Source organism: Chionomys nivalis, chromosome 14, assembly GCF_950005125.1.
Source record: "Chionomys nivalis chromosome 14, mChiNiv1.1, whole genome shotgun sequence".
In the NCBI taxonomy this organism is placed as follows: Eukaryota; Metazoa; Chordata; class Mammalia; order Rodentia; family Cricetidae; genus Chionomys; species Chionomys nivalis.
In genome coordinates this window covers 873,591-892,185 of record NC_080099.1, presented here as the reverse complement: position 1 = coordinate 892,185, position 18,595 = coordinate 873,591, and the positions used below count along the sequence as shown (strand labels likewise).

The 18,595-nt window shown below is 35.5% G+C and overlaps 1 protein-coding gene across 1 annotated transcript in view; it reads right to left on the bottom strand.

Moving 5' to 3' along the window:
• Positions 1-8,719: 8,719 nt before the first annotated feature.
• Positions 8,720-18,595, bottom strand: part of Dok6 (docking protein 6) — a 309,821-nt gene continuing 299,945 nt past the window's right edge. The window contains exon 8 of the mRNA XM_057788968.1: positions 8,720-17,789. Within this exon, the coding sequence (XP_057644951.1) occupies positions 17,650-17,789 (140 nt within the window). The 3' untranslated portion in view covers positions 8,720-17,649. The remainder of the gene's footprint in view (positions 17,790-18,595) is intronic.

Genomic DNA, 18,595 nt, shown 5'->3' with positions numbered 1-18,595 from the left:
CTTTCTGGCATTCCCAGATGTTTTGTGGACCCATCTCTGTCTGCTGTGTTGTCTAGGGGCTTCTTGCCATTCAGGGTCTGTTTCTTGATGATCCTTAAGTGACGCTCTCTCGCTGTTTTTCATAGTCTCCTCTCTTTGCATCAGTGATGTGGGATTCTCCTCTGTATGTTATAAATATGTTTTATTACATTGGTTAATAAAGAAGATGCTTTAAGTAGGGCAGAATACAGCAAGGCAAGAAATCCAAGATGAGGTAGAATAGGAAAGAAGGTATAGTCAGGGAAAAACCATGATGCCAAAGTGAGAAAGAAGACAGAACTTTCCTGGTAAGCCACAGCCTCGTGGCAATACATAGATTAATAGAAATGGTTAATTTAAGATGCATGAGCTAGTTAAAAATATACCTGAGCCATCGGCTAAACAGTGTTGTAATTAATATAGTTTCTTTGTGATTATTCGGGTCTGGGCAGCTGGGAAACCAAAATGCAAACTCCATCTACACAGAGGTCCTGTCTCAGTTCTGTCTAACCAGGCTGGAGGAGAGGTGCCAGAGTGCTCACTAGGGCCTTGGCCTTGGCGACAATCTTCCTAACCACCCAGAGACTGGAACGTGATGCTCAGCCTCGGGGCTGCCAGCACCATCTTGACTGCTGGTTATACTCTTTTTCTTGTTTTGTTTTCTGAGCCCATCTGTTTCTATTAGATTATTTGTGTTAGTATAATATAAAGTTTAAAAGTATGTCCTTATAATTCTCTGAATTTTCTCAGTGCCTATTGCACCATTTTCATTTTGTGCTTAACTTTATTAATTTGTCTCTGTTCTCTTTTACCATTAATTTGGTTAAAGCTTTGTCAAATTTGTTAATCTTTTTGTCTTGTTTTATAATGTTGAGGCCTTTTGTTTTGTTTTTAATAGTTTTAAAATTTTTATTTATTATTTTTATGTTTATGGGTGTTTTGTTTTCATGAATATCTGTGCATTGTGTGCCTGCAGTGCCCATGCAGGCCGAAAGAAGGTGTTAGATCACAGTGAACCTGAGTCTCGACAGCTGAGAACAGCCACATGTATCCTCTGGAATACCAGCCATGAGTTCTTAATCACTCTCCAGTCTAAACTTGTTAGTCTTTTCAAATCACCAATTCTTTGTTTTGATTATTTGTATTGTTCTTTTTATTTTTATTTTATTGATTTCATTCCTTATTTTAATTAGTTTTTCTTGCCTATAGTTTTGTGTTCTTTCTTCTTTTTCTAGAGTCTTAAGGTATGTCTTTAACTTATTAATGTGAGATCTCTCTTAAAACTATCTTTATTCTGTCCCATTGATTTTAATAATTGTTATCATTCAAATCTAGGACTTTTCAAATTTCCTTCTTGAATTTTTCCTTTACCCAATGCTCATTCAGTGGTGTTTTGTTTAGTCTTTATGAGTTTGTGTACTTTCTTTAGTTTTTCTTATTTAATATATAGCTTTATTCTAGTGTGGCTTGGGAGAATGAAGGGTGATTTTTTTTCAAGTTTCCTATATTTGTTGAGGTTTCCTTTCTGTCTAAATATGTGGCATATTTTTGGACTAAGCTCCATGCACTGAAAATAAATATGTGTATCCTTTAGTCTTGGATAGGATGTAATCTAGAAGTCTATTTAAATACATCTGAGTCATGACATCACTTAACTCCAGTATTTCTCGGCTTAGTTTTGATGCAAATGCCCTGTCTATTGGTGGGACTGGGGTATTCAAGTTTCTTAATATCATTCTACTCAGGGTAATCTTTTAGATTTAATAGAATGTTTTTATGAAATTGGGTGCCCCTGTTTTGAAGAATATTTATTTAGTATTGTAATATCGTCTTGATGTATTGTTCTTTTGAAGAGTATGAAGTATGTTTCTTTATCTCTTTTGCCTAGTTTTATGTATAGTCTATTTCGTTATATGCCAGAGCAGTTGTATCTGCTTGTTTCCTAGATATTCTTTTTGGAATATAGTTTGTATCTTTTAACATAAACTGGTGCTTATCATTGATGGTAAGGTCTGTTTCTTGGAGGCAGAGAAGATGGAATCCATTCCTCGATCCCATGTGTTAGTCCGTGTCTTTTCACCAGGGAATTGCATACGTTAATGTTAAGTTATATAATATAATATAATATGCATATTAAACATGAATATATAATACCTGCATATTATAACTGAATGATAAAATATATTATTTCCTACTCTTTTATTTTTTGTGGTATTTTCTTTAATCTCTTATGATTAACTTCTCTTGACTCATTTGTTTTCCTGTGAACTCTTGGGTATGTTTGTCTTCAGACTAAAGAATTCCTTACAGGATATTCTGTAGAATGATCATAAATTCATTTAATCTTGTTTTTATCTTAGAAAGTTTGTTTTTTCTTCTTAAAATTTAATAGATAGGGTACTGGCAAATTTTGTGTGTCAAATTGACATAAACTATAGTTATCAGAGAAGAAAGGAACTCAATTGAGGAAATGCCTCATGAGATACAGCTGTAAGGCATTTTCTCAATTAGTGATCAATGGGGGAGGACCCAGCCCCCTGGTGGGTGGTGCCATTCCTCAACTGGTAGACTTGGGTTCTGAAAGAAAGTAGTCTGAGCAAACCAGGAGAAATAAGCCATTAAGTGGCTCACCACCATGGCCTCTGAATCAGCTTCTGCCCCTAGGTTCCAGTCCTGCTTGAGTTCCTGTTCTGACTTCCTCCAATGATGGACTATGATATTGGAAGTGTAAGTCAAACAAACCCTTTCTGTTCCAACTTACATTTTGATCATTGTGTTTCATCACAACAATTGAAATTCTAACTAAGACAAATTGATTTCAGGAGTCAGGTATTGAAGTAATAGACCTGACCATTTATTCAGAAGGATTACAAAAGGACTTTTAAATTTGGGCTAGAAAAATCATCGAGAACTCAGTGGTGTGTTCTATGGGAACTTGGAAGTAACAGTGTTGAGAACAGCACAAAGGATGAAGGCCTGGCTTGTGAAATATCTGGGAAGTTGAAAGACTATTAATCAGCTGTGATTAAAAAGATACCAGAACTACTAAGTGAAGCTTTCCTTAGCCGAGATACTCGATGCTGGTCAGTTGGAGTTTAGAAATTAGCAGTGATTAAGACCAGCATCACTGAGGTCAAATCTTCTGGGAAGTGTTTCTGAGAGCACAAGAAGATTATGTTCCAGACATAGCCAAGGTAGTACCTTGTGCTGACAGCTGGATTTGGTAATGTGTAAGAGTCACCCAGGTCGTACTGGGTTTCAAAGGCATAAATGGGCCATGGAGAGCAGCTAAGGCTTGGCACTGTGGGGCCAAGAGAGGCCATTGATGAAGGGGCAGCCTTGGTGGCCCAGGACGGAAAGGGTCATGCAAAGAAGTTGAGACTTGGCACCATGAGGAAAGCCTATGAAAAGTTATTGGTAAAACTGCAGCCCAGTTCCAGCAGAAGATGCCAGAATTTTGGAGATGCTGTTACCATGGGATGACCAAGAACAGTAACAGCAGTGGAGTGAAGCCAGCTGGAGCCTAAAAGACAATCTGTGTCTGCTGCAGACAGTTGAGCCAGAGAAATGGTCCAAGTTCTTTGAAGGAATCCAGAAGGTGATTGGATGCCAATCATTTGATGGTTGGGATTTTGTTTTGCTTTGATTTGATTGTGACTGTGCCCTGATTTTTTCCTCTTGATATAAAAGTTGTTTTACTAGAGCCTAGAGGTAAGAGACTTTGAATTTTAAAAGACTTTGGATTTTAAAAGAGTGGCTATTTTAAAAGAACTGAAGTTTTAATGTGTTTAAATTGGTAAAAACTGGACTTTTGAAGTTATGTTTTTAATGTGAGATCTTAGGGATGAACAAGAAAGGAAGGGTTGTGGCTTAATAGTGATGTATTTGTGTGTCAAATTGACAACAGGTCAGTAATACTGGCTGGTTTTGTGAGTCAACTTGAGACTCAAGCTAGAGTCAACAGACAGGAAGCAGTCTCAGTTGAGGAAATGCCTCTATGAGGTACAGCTGTAAGGCATTTTCTCAATTAGTGATCAACGGGGGAGGGACCAACCCATGGTGGGTGGTTCCATCCTTGAGCTATAAGAAAGCAGCCGGAGCAAACCAGGGGAAACAAGCCAATAAGTTTGTTTAGTTTCTTTAAGTTGATTAGATCTTACTCTTTTTTTTTCTAGTTTTTTCTGGTCATGCTATTGATGTTTTAATTTTCATTTTCCAAATTGACATCCAAATACTATAAATTACACTACATCTCATAAATTCTGATTAGTTTAATTTAACTAAAAATATTTTTAAATTTTACTTTCAAACTCTTTGTGCTTTAAAAAATTTAATATTTAGTATGTATCTTTTGGAATTTTCCCTACTGTGTTTCAGTACAGATTTCTAATTTAATTCTACTACATTGAAAATTATTACTCACATGATTTTATTCTTTTGAATATGTTATTTTATGGCTCAGAATATGGCCTATGTTAAAGAATGTTTCAGTTTCTCTTTGCGGATTGTACATTAGGCTGTTAAATGCATTATTTTGTAAGTGTGTATATGATAGCATTGATCGACAGTGTTATGAAAGTAATCTTTTTGTCTCCCATCTCCTTAGTGACAGAGATATTGAAGTCTTCAGCTGTCATAGTGAGTTAGTCTATTTTTCTTGTGATTTCATCAGTTTTCCCTGAAACGTTCTGATAGTCCTTTGTAAAGTACTATACTTTCAGGACTGCTGGGTTTCTTGAAAAACAGAAGACTCTCCCACATTAAATATTCCTTTCATTTCTGATAATCCTCCAAGTTCAGATTGGCTGGTTTTGACTCATGTTGGCATTGCATGCCTTTCATTGGCCCTTGACACTGAAGTTGTTGCACGTTTGTGTTTAGTGAGTTTCTTAAAGCAATGTATAGTTGGACCTTTAAAAAACAGAGTAATTGTCTTTTTTTCTTATTGGTATTTTCAAATCACTCAAGAGAAAGTGCTTTATTTACTTAATTTATATGTTTATAATAATTTCTGTTACTATACTTGTTTTTTGATTTTTTTAAGTCTTACCTTTTTTTCTTCTGTTCTCTGCTTTCAACTAGAAACTATGTAATTCTATTTTCTTTCTGAGTGTATCTTTTGAGATGGTCAAGGTTCCTTTCCATCCTTACCTTTGCCTATTTTATCATTTTTCCCTTCTTATTTTCTTCCTTTGCTTTCTCCTCTATCTAGTTCTGCTTTTTTTCTGTCTCTCCATGTGCTTCTTTCTCTGTGTCCCTCTACCTCACTCCATCTTCATCTCTCTGTGTTTATAGAATTTACATGGTCTAAGACTTAGTGGTTCTCTGTTAAGGTCTTTTCATAAATTTGGCAGGTTCATAGATACTGCCAGTTCAAATATTCTGTTACTTCATTCTTCTTAGTTTTCTTTACAGCTGCAGATTGTGTCTGTATTACACCTGTTGAAATTGTTTAACTGTTCTTAATGTTTTTTGCTCTTCTCCCTGCTTAAGCTTGACTTTAAGAACTTTATACACATGGTTAACATTCAAACTAACTCTTTTCATGTCATTTCGAAGATCCCATAAAATATAGTCTTCACATCTGTAAATCTTTTTTGTTAACAGGTTACTGGTTTGTAGATTAAGTCCAATCTCTGGGATCTGACTGTGTTTGAAGTTTGTTATAGCTGTAGGTGCTAAATTCCTTCAAATTCTTTGCTTTCCTTGGGACTTTATTATTACTGCTTGGTTTTGTTTTGTTTTTGAGACATGATATTATGTATATCAGACAAGATTTGAACTTATCATATAACCAGGCATAGCTTGAAGTTCTGATTCTCCTGTCTCTACTTTCTTAGTGCTTGAATTACAGGTAAACAACATGTGTGACTATTTTGTCCAATGATGAGAATAAAACTCAAGGTTTTGCCCCCAATAAGCAAATAAATACTCTACCAATTGATATAAATCCCTAGTACTGTCTCCTAACTTGCATGCTGTATTCACTTTCTGCCTTGTCCCAACTTTTCTTATGCTTCCACTAGGAAGACCTGATACTGGCTTTTGTCCTATCTGACTTTCTTTAGTCTATGCTGCACTTTATATCATTTTAGTGACATAACTTTCAGGGTATACACAAACTGAGCATGCACTTATTTTAAAAAATAACTATAAAATTAAATATAAGAGAAAATCTGAAACTCAGTTTAAATCATACTTTTCAGATTTCTTGATTATGCTTAAGTCACATTTAGGATTCATAAAACTTTGTAAATCCAAAAGTAGCAACCAGTTACAAAGATATTTTGTGTGAAGGTACAGAAACATCATATGTCAAGTCTACCCAATCAGCTAATATTGGAGCAGATAAAGTGTTAGTCATGATGATTCATCACTGAGGTCAGTCTCAGGCACCAAATTTTGAGAACTTTTCTTTTTAAATTGCCAAAATATGTAGGCATATCAAAGAGTTCCACAATAACTCAGAATGGAGTAAAATAAAAGTTTGTTTATTTGGGGATCAGCTCACTGTAGTGGTAGTAACTCCAAGTCTTCTGTGTGTCCTGGCAGCTGGGAACCGAATTCATCAGAAAAAGAAAAGATTGCACATGCTTTTTATCTGCACTTATAATACCTGAGACCATACACAAAATGTGTTGGTATCTAAGACTATTGGTGGAGAAGTTCCTACATGCCCCACTGTATGCTGTGAATATGTTTTATTACCATTGGCCTATGGCAGAGAAGAATATAGAAAGGCAGGAAATCCAAGCAGAGATAGAGGAGGAAAGAAGACAGAGTCAGGAAGAGGCCTTGTAGCTGCCAAAGGAGAAAGACATCAGAATCTTACTGGTAAAGTGCGAGTCTTATGGTAAAATATAAAATAATAAAAAATGGGTTAATTTAAGTTGTAAGAGCCAGATAGAAATATACCTGAACCATCAACCAAACAGTGTTGTAATTAATATAATTTTGTGTAATTATTCAGGTCTGGGTGGCCAGAAAATGAAAGAACAGTCTCTACTTACAATTGCTAGTAATCATCATACATCATCAGAGAAATATTGTCTAGGAATACCAACAGACTGAATGATCTTTAACTGACTACGCAATAGCAATTATCTGAAGTGTTTGAGAGTATGTAGTGTTCTGATGTACTTCAAATTATACTGTAAATCTTACAATTCCTACTTCACTCATTATAAATACAGCAATAAGATGCTATCTCATGGGTATGGAATCTCTTGGATACGTAGGTCTTTTGATATTTCCTCTGGAGAGTTAGGAAGGACAATGTTACATGAAGTATGGAGTTATATTTTGTTCACAAATGAAGCAAACATTTTATATTGTATGCAATGCAATGATAATGTCACCTGCATTTTTAAATACTGCCAAGCACTGTTTAATGTCAGAATATACAAAAAATAGCAATGGGCATTCTTTTACACTCAACTTTTTTTTTTTTTTTTTTTTTTTTTTTTTTTTTTTTTTTTTTTTTGGTTTTTCGAGACAGGGTTTCTCTGTGGTTTTGGAGCCTGTCCTGGAACTAGCTCTTGTAGACCAGGCTGGTCTCGAACTCACAGAGATCCGCTTGCCTCTGCCTCCCAAGTGCTGGGATTAAAGGCGTGCACCACCACCGCCCGGCTACACTCAACATTTTTATACAGTTTACAAATTCTACACATATAAAATTCCTACTGCTATTAACATTTTCCAGAAAAGTTCCTTAATGGTCCTTGAAAATATGAATTTAGAATACAACTCCCTTCCACTATTGAGGAACTGGGTCAGATATGGGCTAGAAGGGCCAAGGAAGAAAGATTAGTAAAACATTCAAAATTTGTTCAATGCAACATTGTTCTTTCTGTTACAGCACTGAAAGTGAGTTGCAAACCTTGTAGGCAGCAGTCTACCCCAAAATAACACTACTATATATATATTGGAACCAAGAGGGAATGTGTAAAGCCAGTGGTACTCCAGGGGCACTCAGTGAATAAGACCAGCCTAAGCTACTTACCTCCTTACCTCTAGCTGATGTGCTCTGAAAAAGTGGCATCACATTGTGTTTTTGAACTTTAGCTCAGAGAAGATTCAAGACTTTGAGACTGGAGTCTGAAACAACTATTTTCCCAATTGATTAACTTATAACTAGAGTTTACATATATTCTGTGGAATTTTGGTATATAGAATAGGTCTCTGTAAATGACACATATCTAGAGACTGATGCATGATAGAAACTCTTCATGAGCACATTTGAGATTTTGTCAAAGGTAAAGTTGAAGATTTAAAAATGTGTGTCGATTATAGATTGAATAGTGAGAGATGATTATATGATATTATTTGCTGTTGATTTCTGACAATTATCTGTGACTAAAAAAAAAAAGCAGTTGGCTCAGGGAAAGAGAAGAGGCAGAGGAAAAGCAAGTGAAGGATGAAGAAAAAAGGAGTAGGAGGAGGAAGAAAGAGGAGAGTAAGGGGGAGAAAGAGGTAGGGGAGTGGGGGAAGGAGAAAGAAAGGATAGGAAGAAGGAGAAGAGGAGTGGGAGGAAAAGGAGGACAGGGAAAAATGGGGAGGAGGAATTTGATCAGGATAACATCTTGCTTTTCCTTATTTTCTTATTTCTAGTCATTTTGTGATCTAAGTACCACTTTGCTGTCAGAGCCAATCCCTAATATTGGCACATATCAAAAATAATTAAAAGGAGGAAAGAACAAAAATCAGAAGATATTGCATGTTCTTTATTTGTATTTTGGAGGTAGCAAGAACTCAGTAAGCATTTAGTGATTGGCTAGACTTGGAGATCATTCTCAGCATCAAACAACAGCCAGATATTCTAATGCCTAAATAATAGGACAATTCACATTTTCATTGAATGTTAGATATTCTAGCCAGTTCTTGCTCAAACATTTATTTTAATAAGTCACCATATGGATACCAAAATTAGATCAATTTGTTTAACATTTTTTTTGAGTAACTTGGAAACAGACATAGCTAGTTTGTTTGTATGTTTCAAAAATAGTAGAGTAGTTGATTTGGGACTGTGCCCTGTGGCATGTATTCATTAAATACTGTCTTGGATGTCAGCTCTAAGCTTTTATAAACCATTACATTCTTCATAAAGATACTCTCCCCAGCAAAAATAAATAGTCTCCATGATCTTAATTGTGACAAAGGGGTAAAAACCCCAGCAACTTTACATCATTAATTTCTTATGAAAATGGCACAAAAATTGGTATTCAGAATCAGTTGTGTTTTATTTGCTGTTTAGAAAGAATGGATATTGTCATTATCACTCCCCTCTTAAGCAATTTTTTTCAAACCATGTAGCATCAAACAACCCTAGACATTTTTTTTATTGTTTTTCTTACAAGTTTGTGTGGCTATAGTTCCTCGTAAAGGGAACTTTAGCACTACTTGACTGTGTGATCAGGATATACAATTCAGTTTGGCTTCTCCAGAACTGAGAAACTTTCTTTAGTGACATGCATTCTTTAGAAGGGGAAATAATCATTAACAAACTAACTGTAAGGGCTCAGTTAGTATTTAACCACCAAGTTTGAGAAACAGGTTCAGCAAATGTGTATCTAGATAGTGCTACATTCAAATGACAAAGACTGCTGTATCATGAGAAGAAAATTACCAAAGGAAATCATGGATCATCTCACCACTGGACAGTTAGCATTACATGAATTTTAATTTTGATGTCCAATCTTGCTGCCAAATATTCATTTTAATTAATTTTCATTACCTTTAATGAGTGAGCAGAAAGATAGAAGAAAACCCAAAGTCTAATTACATCACATTGTTTAAGTCACTTATGCTTTCTGGGTGTCTTTTCACTTGTAATCAGACAATAAATATATTGATTGTATTGACATCGTTAATACTAATGTTCCATGATTTCTTCAAAGCAAATTCAACCCAATGGAATTCTAACTCTATTGCAATATAAGGTTAGAGAAATACTGGAAATTGATAATAAATTCTCAGTAACCTTACAAATAATAAAGAATTCTCTTTAACTTTATTTTGAAAACCACAAGCTCATAGGCGATGAAAGAAGTTAACATTTTAAAGGTTAGCAAGATATGATTGTCAGAATTCTCGTTAATTACAAAGTTACATTCATCACATGACAAAAATAAACGGAAATAACTATTACAGTGCTAGGAAAGCCAAAAAAATTATGGGTAAAGCTATTGAATTAGTTCAAAATTTCATTCATGCAGAGTTGTGGTGAAAAATAATATATCAGATGTTTTACCCTTTTTAAAGTAATGAAGCAAAATTTAAAGTTTTGCAACTATGTTATCCTCTTTGTATCAATACCACTTGTGAATTTCGTGGAATTATAAGAACTCAATAGTAATAGACTAGGTATATCTCTTAATGATTGAAATATGTATAAAATGATAAATTAGCAAAAACAAATTCTTCAACTATGTACTTTTAGTGAAGGGCAAAAACCACACACACTAACTTAAAAACAACTGAAGTTCTTAATTTTATTATTGCCTTATAATATTTTATGCTTAAAAACTCATATTTACTCTTCATGTACAGTGTTTTACTTTGCATCTTATTCAAAAGTTGAGTTTCAACTAATTTTTTAAGTCCAGATATCCCTAGACTATTTATTTGGAATAGATTATAACTAAGAATAAGACATGGTAACTCATTTTTTCCAATTGAAGTAAATTGTGGTGGGTGTTTTATCTCTTAATCATGGGTCAATGTCCTGTTAATTAATTTTACCAAAATTTTCATAATCATTTATTTGATCAACAACAGAATGCTTTCTCTTTATAACAACAAATCAACAGTAGAAGACTTTAGAAAGTATATACAAATTATTTAAATAAAAATTTACAAGAAGCAGAAATATAATGTACAATTTAGTATATTTTTGAGGTCCAAAGGGATAAATATTTTATAACAAATGATTCTTTAAAATGGTAAGTGCCTGCGGAAAACAGAGAGAGTGGGTCAAAAGTCAAGGGTCAAGAGTGTATCTGTGAATTTGAGTATGTGCGTTGGTTGGGGTGCAGAGGAAGGAACAAGGGAGCCATGGTCTTTTGTCCCCTGCAGTGAAGATGACACTGACTGGCCTTCACGTTCAGAAACAGACAGGTTTGCTGGTGTGTGGTTCATGTTCTGCCTCTTACAGCTAAAATAACAGTGTCTAAGAAATAGCAAAAAGCAAACTACATCATATAGCTCATCTCTAGTGTGGGGTTCTGTTTCTCCCATCTAACCATTAATCCACTTCTCTATATAAGTACTTTTTGTCCATATCAAGCATTGTTTATTGAGCTATGCAATAGATTTATGGATATGGATGTGACTGATCATATTTGTATCATAATTTGTATCTCATAATTATCATTTTCAGTTCTGATTTATGTTTAACATGAAAGTACTAATATCACTGTGTTGTTTACTTTGCCATCTTATTAGTTTATTAAGTAAGTGATTTTTAATAAGTATAAATTTCTCAAGATGGTTCTTTTGAGAGTGATTCTGCAGTAGCTTAAAATTAAATCATTTTTTCTTGGAATTTGTGTTTACAAAATTCAAATACCTGATTCTTTTGATATTATAGATACCTTAAGTGACTTCAGTGATAGAATTTCATCCACCGTACCACTGCTGACAGCTTGGTAGCTTACTCTGGTGATAAATATTCTGTCTACAGAGAGAGTTGATTTTATGTGCTCAGTCTAAAACCATCCTGAGAGAGACAGATATTTAAGTTATTTTTATTATCCACTAAAATTTGTTCAGAAAGTGATAACATTTTTTAAATAAATTATTTTTCCGATAATCAGCATGAACACTTCAGATTAGTGATGCTGGCCAAGAAAATTAAATAATTTTAAATTAAAACTTATTGTATATGTGAAATTACTACAGGGGATATTTCTATACAAGTGGATTTTTGCTTTACAAATATTTACAATATCATACTACATTAAGCTTGGGGACAGTATCTGAAACTATTTTTTCTTTTTTATTTAAATTTCAAATAATTTAAATAATTGCCTACTTAAGTGCATAACACTTGATGGATATTAAAAATTCTATTCTCTCAATTTTTTGAGAATGGAAATTGTGAGGTTTCCATGAAAAAAGGTAGCCCTAATGTCATCAGCTATCTAACACAATTGTGACAAACGTCATTGACAATGGAACCAAAATGTCCTCTGGAGGGATAAGGATCCCGAAACTAATAATCACGGTTACCATAGAGCTGTTAGTGGGGAAAAAACAACATGACAAAAAGTAATCAGTGAACAACAAAAAGTCTCCTTAACTTTTACTTTGCTTATTATTTGAGGTAATAAAGTACTTGATGACAATCTATAAATGGAAAAGCTTATAGCAATCAATGCAGTGGATTACACACAAAGAAACTTTCTGCATATCCTTGGTGATGAGTCCAAGAGGAAGAAAAATGTAAAAAAAAAAAAAAAAGGCAAGCATTTCAACATACAAAGGCTTAAGTATTCTGAGGCCACATGCTATTCTCCAGTTTACAACACGTTCTGCTGAGAGGTGGGTGGAGCCAGGGAGCATTCACGGTCTGAAACAAGAGAAAAGCATCCCCAGCTGTCTATTGCCTTTGAACAAATTACAACACCCACAGATTTCAGTTTTCTTCCAGGGGAACATAAAGCAAATCCTTCACTCTGTATGACCTTTAAATTGCTGCTACTGCTTAAGCCTATCTAAAAACAAATGTCTTGTTTCTCAAGATTCTTGCACAAAACTTGTTCAACTATTTAAGCCTTTTTCTTTGAGAATAATTGTAGAAAAGTTTCAAGATTCATATTGTTGAGTAAGAAAATGTGGCTTGTGGTAAATACACACACACAAAGGATCTTTCTAATCCATTTACAGAGTATGCAGATATGGTGATATGTGTTTCTCATCACACACTGAGCAACCAGCCATTCTCACTGATAACACAACAATATGGTGAAATTCCCAAGAGATTGTTATCAGAATGCAATTCCTGCATTGCTAAAATTGTAGCTTACTTAGTTTCTTTTGTGTTAATTTTTTTTCACAAACTGAAAGCTGCAGTTGGTACTGTGCTTTCTATGCTTATGTCAAGACATAATGTGACTGTATATTTTTAATTTGCACATAATACTAGATGAATAGCAAGCAGTATAGAAAGCAAAATCCATACCACAAAGTATGAAGTTAGAATCTTGGAAAAGTAGGGTTCAAGAGTTATGCAGGTTGTGACAGTGGATTCTTTATCATTTTGCTCAAATTATCCTACTGATTGATCATTTCCCTTTGACTTTATTTCTTCCATTGGGAATTTTAATAAATTTCATAGCCTATGAATACATTATAAATTTCATAGGCTTGACATTAATTTGTATAGTATATCACTTTAAAAAATATGAGTACATACTCAAATGACACTTTTCTGGGTCTATTTTTTGAGAAGGTGATCGTCCAAAGATTATGTAACTAATAATTGTAAAAAATAAGTTGTCATTGCACTATTTTGATAGACACATTAATAGATATGAAGCAGTCATTAACATTATATTTGTACTTTATAAGACATGAAAAATTAAAGTTCTAAACCTCAGGACCACTGAATGAATATTGACCATTTATAGTGGTGTGTTAGAATAGTCAAGACTGGATTACAATTTTTTTTTACAATAGTGTAGTTTCCTTAGCTTGTTTTCACTGTAGCACTAATGGCTAATTTGTAAGTGGTTCCAGTAATCAAAGAAACAAATTATTCATGCTTTCTTCAAAGCAATATTTTGTGAGATATTGGTCAAAGAATGAGGGTTAGACATTGATCTTTGTGATGCATTTTTAATATCCACTACAAGGATACCACATGCAATAAATAGGATTTTAAAGTCTACAGCTAACAGTGTGAAGGTACTGGTTACCCCACTGCTTCTATGTTAGATGAGAGATATGAATGGCTGGTCATTTTATAAGGAGGATGAATGATTTTCAAACAAAATATCCCAGTGAAGTCAAAAGAACTACACACTGGTACTAGTAGTCTAGATACTAGAACAAGGAAAGGTTTAGTCCTAATAAATATGCTTCTCTTCTTTTCACATGCTCTATCAAACAACATATTACCTAATATATGAAACAATGGTTTAATTCTGAACCAACAAAGGCTCATTCTAGATATCTATTTTATATTTTATTAATTTCAAATTATGGCAGTGGCCAGAAGCTACTAATTCAAAACTATTTCCAACTGGTCTAAGTATATTATTACTGAGTGCCTATTTTTTCTTCAGTCACTTGGTGAAAAATGTGGTTTTGTACAAACCCCCATGCCACCAGAATTGTAAGAATAGTGGACCAAGATTGTTTACTTTGCATATTTAACACAATGATAAGTATGTGTTACAGGTTGTATGTATATTATCAGAAGAAAAACACTAGGGTAGAAAAACCAACTCTCATAAAATATTTAAGTGAAATATGTATACCTTCAGGTTTGGTTTGCTTCTAGAAGAGACTTTATCATGCCTGTCAGCCTTCCTCTTCACTGGTCTCTAACAACTTGGTATAGGTATAGTAACCTTCTTATCGCTCTGTATAAATCTGAGTGGAAGCCCAACTGAGTCACACTCAAAAGGGGCCAAAAGATTTCTTTGGTGCATAGCAGTCTCTCCCTCACAATAAGAAACTCACAAGTACATTTAGGGTATAATACAATTTCTGAAGGGAGAATAGTTTGCAAAGTATAGAGGCATCTTCAATCAAGAACCTACAGGCTCTGATGGGCTAACACATGCCCATAGCCATTCTAGTAACTGTGGTGGAATGGTTTTATGAGGCTCCAGGAGACTGTCAAAAATATCTTTCCATCTTTGGTTTTTATAGGTTCATCTGTTTGTCTCTTTTATTACAATGAACACTGCCTCATGTTAAGAATATTAGGGTACTATAAATTCTCTTGCTGCTTTCTTAGCAGTTTTGACTTAGCTAAAAGTTTTAAATATACTCAGAGGATTATGCTAGAATAAAGCTCCTAAAAATGTATCATGAAATATTTTTACAGTATTATTTTCAATATGGTGAGATTATGTTAAAGCCTAAGAAGCTCTCTCACACACTTTTTTTGTGACTTTATTTTCAGAAAAAAAAAATTGATCTAAACTTATACATGATTTTTGGTTCCTTCTCATTGATACTCATTGTTAGTAACCAAATGGTGAAGCTGCTTTATGCGGGTACTTGTCACCCACCAGAGAAACACAAGAGCAGACTCGTAATTAGCAGAATCCCACCGGACTTGCTATCTGTGCTTCTGGCACAGAGATAAAGCTGAGATGTGAATCAAGGCTCCTCAGGGCCTTTCCGCATAAGTCCCTTGTAGAAACTTGTGGTCTCTAAGCAACAGCTCAACTCAGTGAGCCAGGGCAAGGCTTGCTCCAATGGCCACACTAGGAACTGTGCTCTAAGAGTCTCAGCTCAGAGTTGCTCTGATATATTTACTAATGGCATATCTACAGAAGATGCCGTGTGTTAAAGAAACTTAGAGGCATTAACCCTGAAATGTTGGATTCCAGGGAAGGCTGCCTTCTCTCTCCCAAGAAGGACTCAGTCATTTGCTCTTCTGCTGTGTCAGCAAAATTAACAGTGTAGAGTTTGGGTAATTTTCTTTTTATCCCTGAAGGCTTTCGATAATTATTTTTCACGGCAACATTAACTCTTATGATTAGTCTCCTTATGAGGTTTTCATACCTATCTGAGTGACTTGGGGAGTGTAGGTAGTTACAGTAAATGCACATTTATCAAGAAGGAATGCATAACCACTTTACTCAGTAGACTCAGTAGTAATTCACTGAAAGGAGTTGTCAATCTACTCACAAGCTATGGATTAGGGTGAATGAAATTTTTTGTTGTTGTTGTTGTTGGTGGTGGTGGTGGTGGTTTTTTGAGATAGGGTTTCTCTGTAGCTTTGGAGCCCATCCTGGATCTAGCACTTGTAGACCAGGCTGGCCTGGAACTCACAGAGATTCGCCTGCCTTTGCCTCCCAAGTGCAGGGATTAAAGGCATGAACCACTACTGCCTGGCTCAGGATGAATGAAATCTTAACAGGGATCAGCAAAAAAGTACCCTTTTAGTAGACTAAGTTCGGTAGAACATTTTGCTATCAAAGAAAAAGTCAGGTTTTCCTCTTGCTTGACCTTGACCTTCTGTTCAGGAATCTGATCTGTATTCCTTGACAGATATCTGGTTTAGGCACGTGACACCAGGAGAGTCAGACAGAGTAATTTATATTTTCATTCACTAAATTATGGTCAAAATATGTCTGTGTTGACCTGAACTAGCCAAACTTTCTCTCTTCGAGAGGAATTTTCCATTTCCCTCCAAACTTGGACATTGTCATGTTGTAGAACTGAAAAAAATAATTGCAAGCCAAACATTTTCTTTCCATCCCAACCAATCTAGTTCTGGGCAAGAAAAATTCAAGCCATGCAAGTTCTGATTCCGTAGCAAATGCCAAGCCCCTGATGACCCATGCAAAAATTCCTCTGTGAAACTTAAAACATCTACTTTCATGTATCATTTGTTCTTCTTTTAACTGCAAGATAGCTGAGTTTGTGTAGCTTTGTGTCTTTCTCAAACATTTTGGAGTTAGAAATTACACCAATTTCTCAAGTAGCTCAGATGGAAGAAACAGTCAATGACAAGGCAACATCAACCAAACAGACAGCGTAACAAACATGCAGGGCAGCTGGGCTGCTAATCTTGTTTCCAAAATGCTTCCTTCTTGTGTTTCTGCTCATAATCCTCATGGGATCAGAGTGGGCTACATAAATACTGTTGTTAGTAGGGAACCTTTTTCATTTTTTAACAGGGGGCCTTTTTCATTTTCTAACAGCACTAATTTAAAAACAGCTATTCAACATAATTTTAATGTGACCAATTAGTTTTCAATAATTTAAGTGAGCATATCCTGTCACCTTTAGCACATTTGATATATCCTAATCTGTGGATGGATATAGTAATATCCTACATACACAGACACACAGACACATAGACATACAGACACCCCCCCCACACACACACCCACTCACATTTGAGCTACAGGGTCCTTCTTAATAGAATATTCTAATTGAACACCCCCTTAATTGTCACTGGGCTTCTTTACATGGAGAGTTATGATACCATGAGTAACGATTACATGATTTGTTTCTGTCAAAATTGAAAAAGCCACAGAGCTTAGAGTGGGTCATTATTATGTTTAAAGACAGGCCCTGTGTGGAAACAGGAGCAAACAGTCTTAAGGACAAATGTTGGAGACCCCAACCGGGCACAAACTAGAGTGGGCAAATTTCCCAGGGTCAAGGCTTCTGCTACTGTCAGACACAAAGAATTTGTCTTATTGAAATGAGTGTTCATATTATTGGATTTTTGGTAAAACATAGATTTTCCCCATAGAAATTCAATAAATAAAGGACTTAACCAATGAATCAAGAAAGCAGAACTCCAGTTTTTAACCTTTCAGTTGGGACTAGGCCCTACCAATGTTAATTTTTCTGCAATTGATCTTCCAGGATACACAGGGCGAAATGACCCCATGGCAGGTCCAGACTGTTTTGCTGGTCAGTGGTGGCCTCTGTATGTCACTGAATGAGGCTGGAGCTATAGCTGAATCCATAGCTGCTGGACCGAGACAACGGTGGCTGAGCCTCTTCACTCTGTTCTGCAGCATAACTTGGAAATGTCTGTGCCCTGGACATCTTTGATGAGCCAAACCCATGACCTGGAGAGGAGGAAAGGAAAGCTGTACTAAGAAACACATCAGAATGAGGAAACGGTATCTGTAGAAAACAATATAAACAAATCTAACCAAAGACTTCAAACCTACATCAAGCTTATAAGAAGAATGGCAAGAATCTAGGCTTTGGTATCCAGATTCTTTTTCTTTAACCCAATACTGGGAATTAAATATAGGGCCTCTCATATGTAGTGAGAGCTGTGGGCTGTGTTCCTGCCACCCCAGCTCATGGTCGCCTGGCTAGCTTATGCCCCAAAATAATGACACACAAACTGTATTCTTTTAAACACTGCTTGGCCCATTTCTATTCATGTGTGTAGCACCCCAAGGAGCGCTTACCGGGAAGATTCTAGCCTACGTCCATCCTGGGTCGGAGCTTCATCACATCTGCCGGGGAGAGGGGAGCATGGTTTCTGCTCCAGAGAGCAGAGCTGTCGAGTCTGAGCTCACTTCCTCTTCCTCCCAGCATTCTGTTCTGTTTACTCCACCCACCTATGTTTTAACCTATGAGGGCCAAGCAGTTTCTTTATTACTTAACCAATGAAATCAACAGATTGATATGACACTCCCACATCACTCATATGCTAGTCAAAGTATTTATCCCAGCTCTCTTTTTTACTTTATGGTACTGAGTAAGCTGCCAAGACAGATCGTGAAGTTCTGATCCTCCTCCTTCAGTCTCCAAATTAGTTTTAATTACAGTCTGTGCCACCATATCAGGCTTTATTTTCTAGATCTTGATGAGATAAAAAATATCCAGGAATCAGTATTTTTCCCAACTACATCTTTCC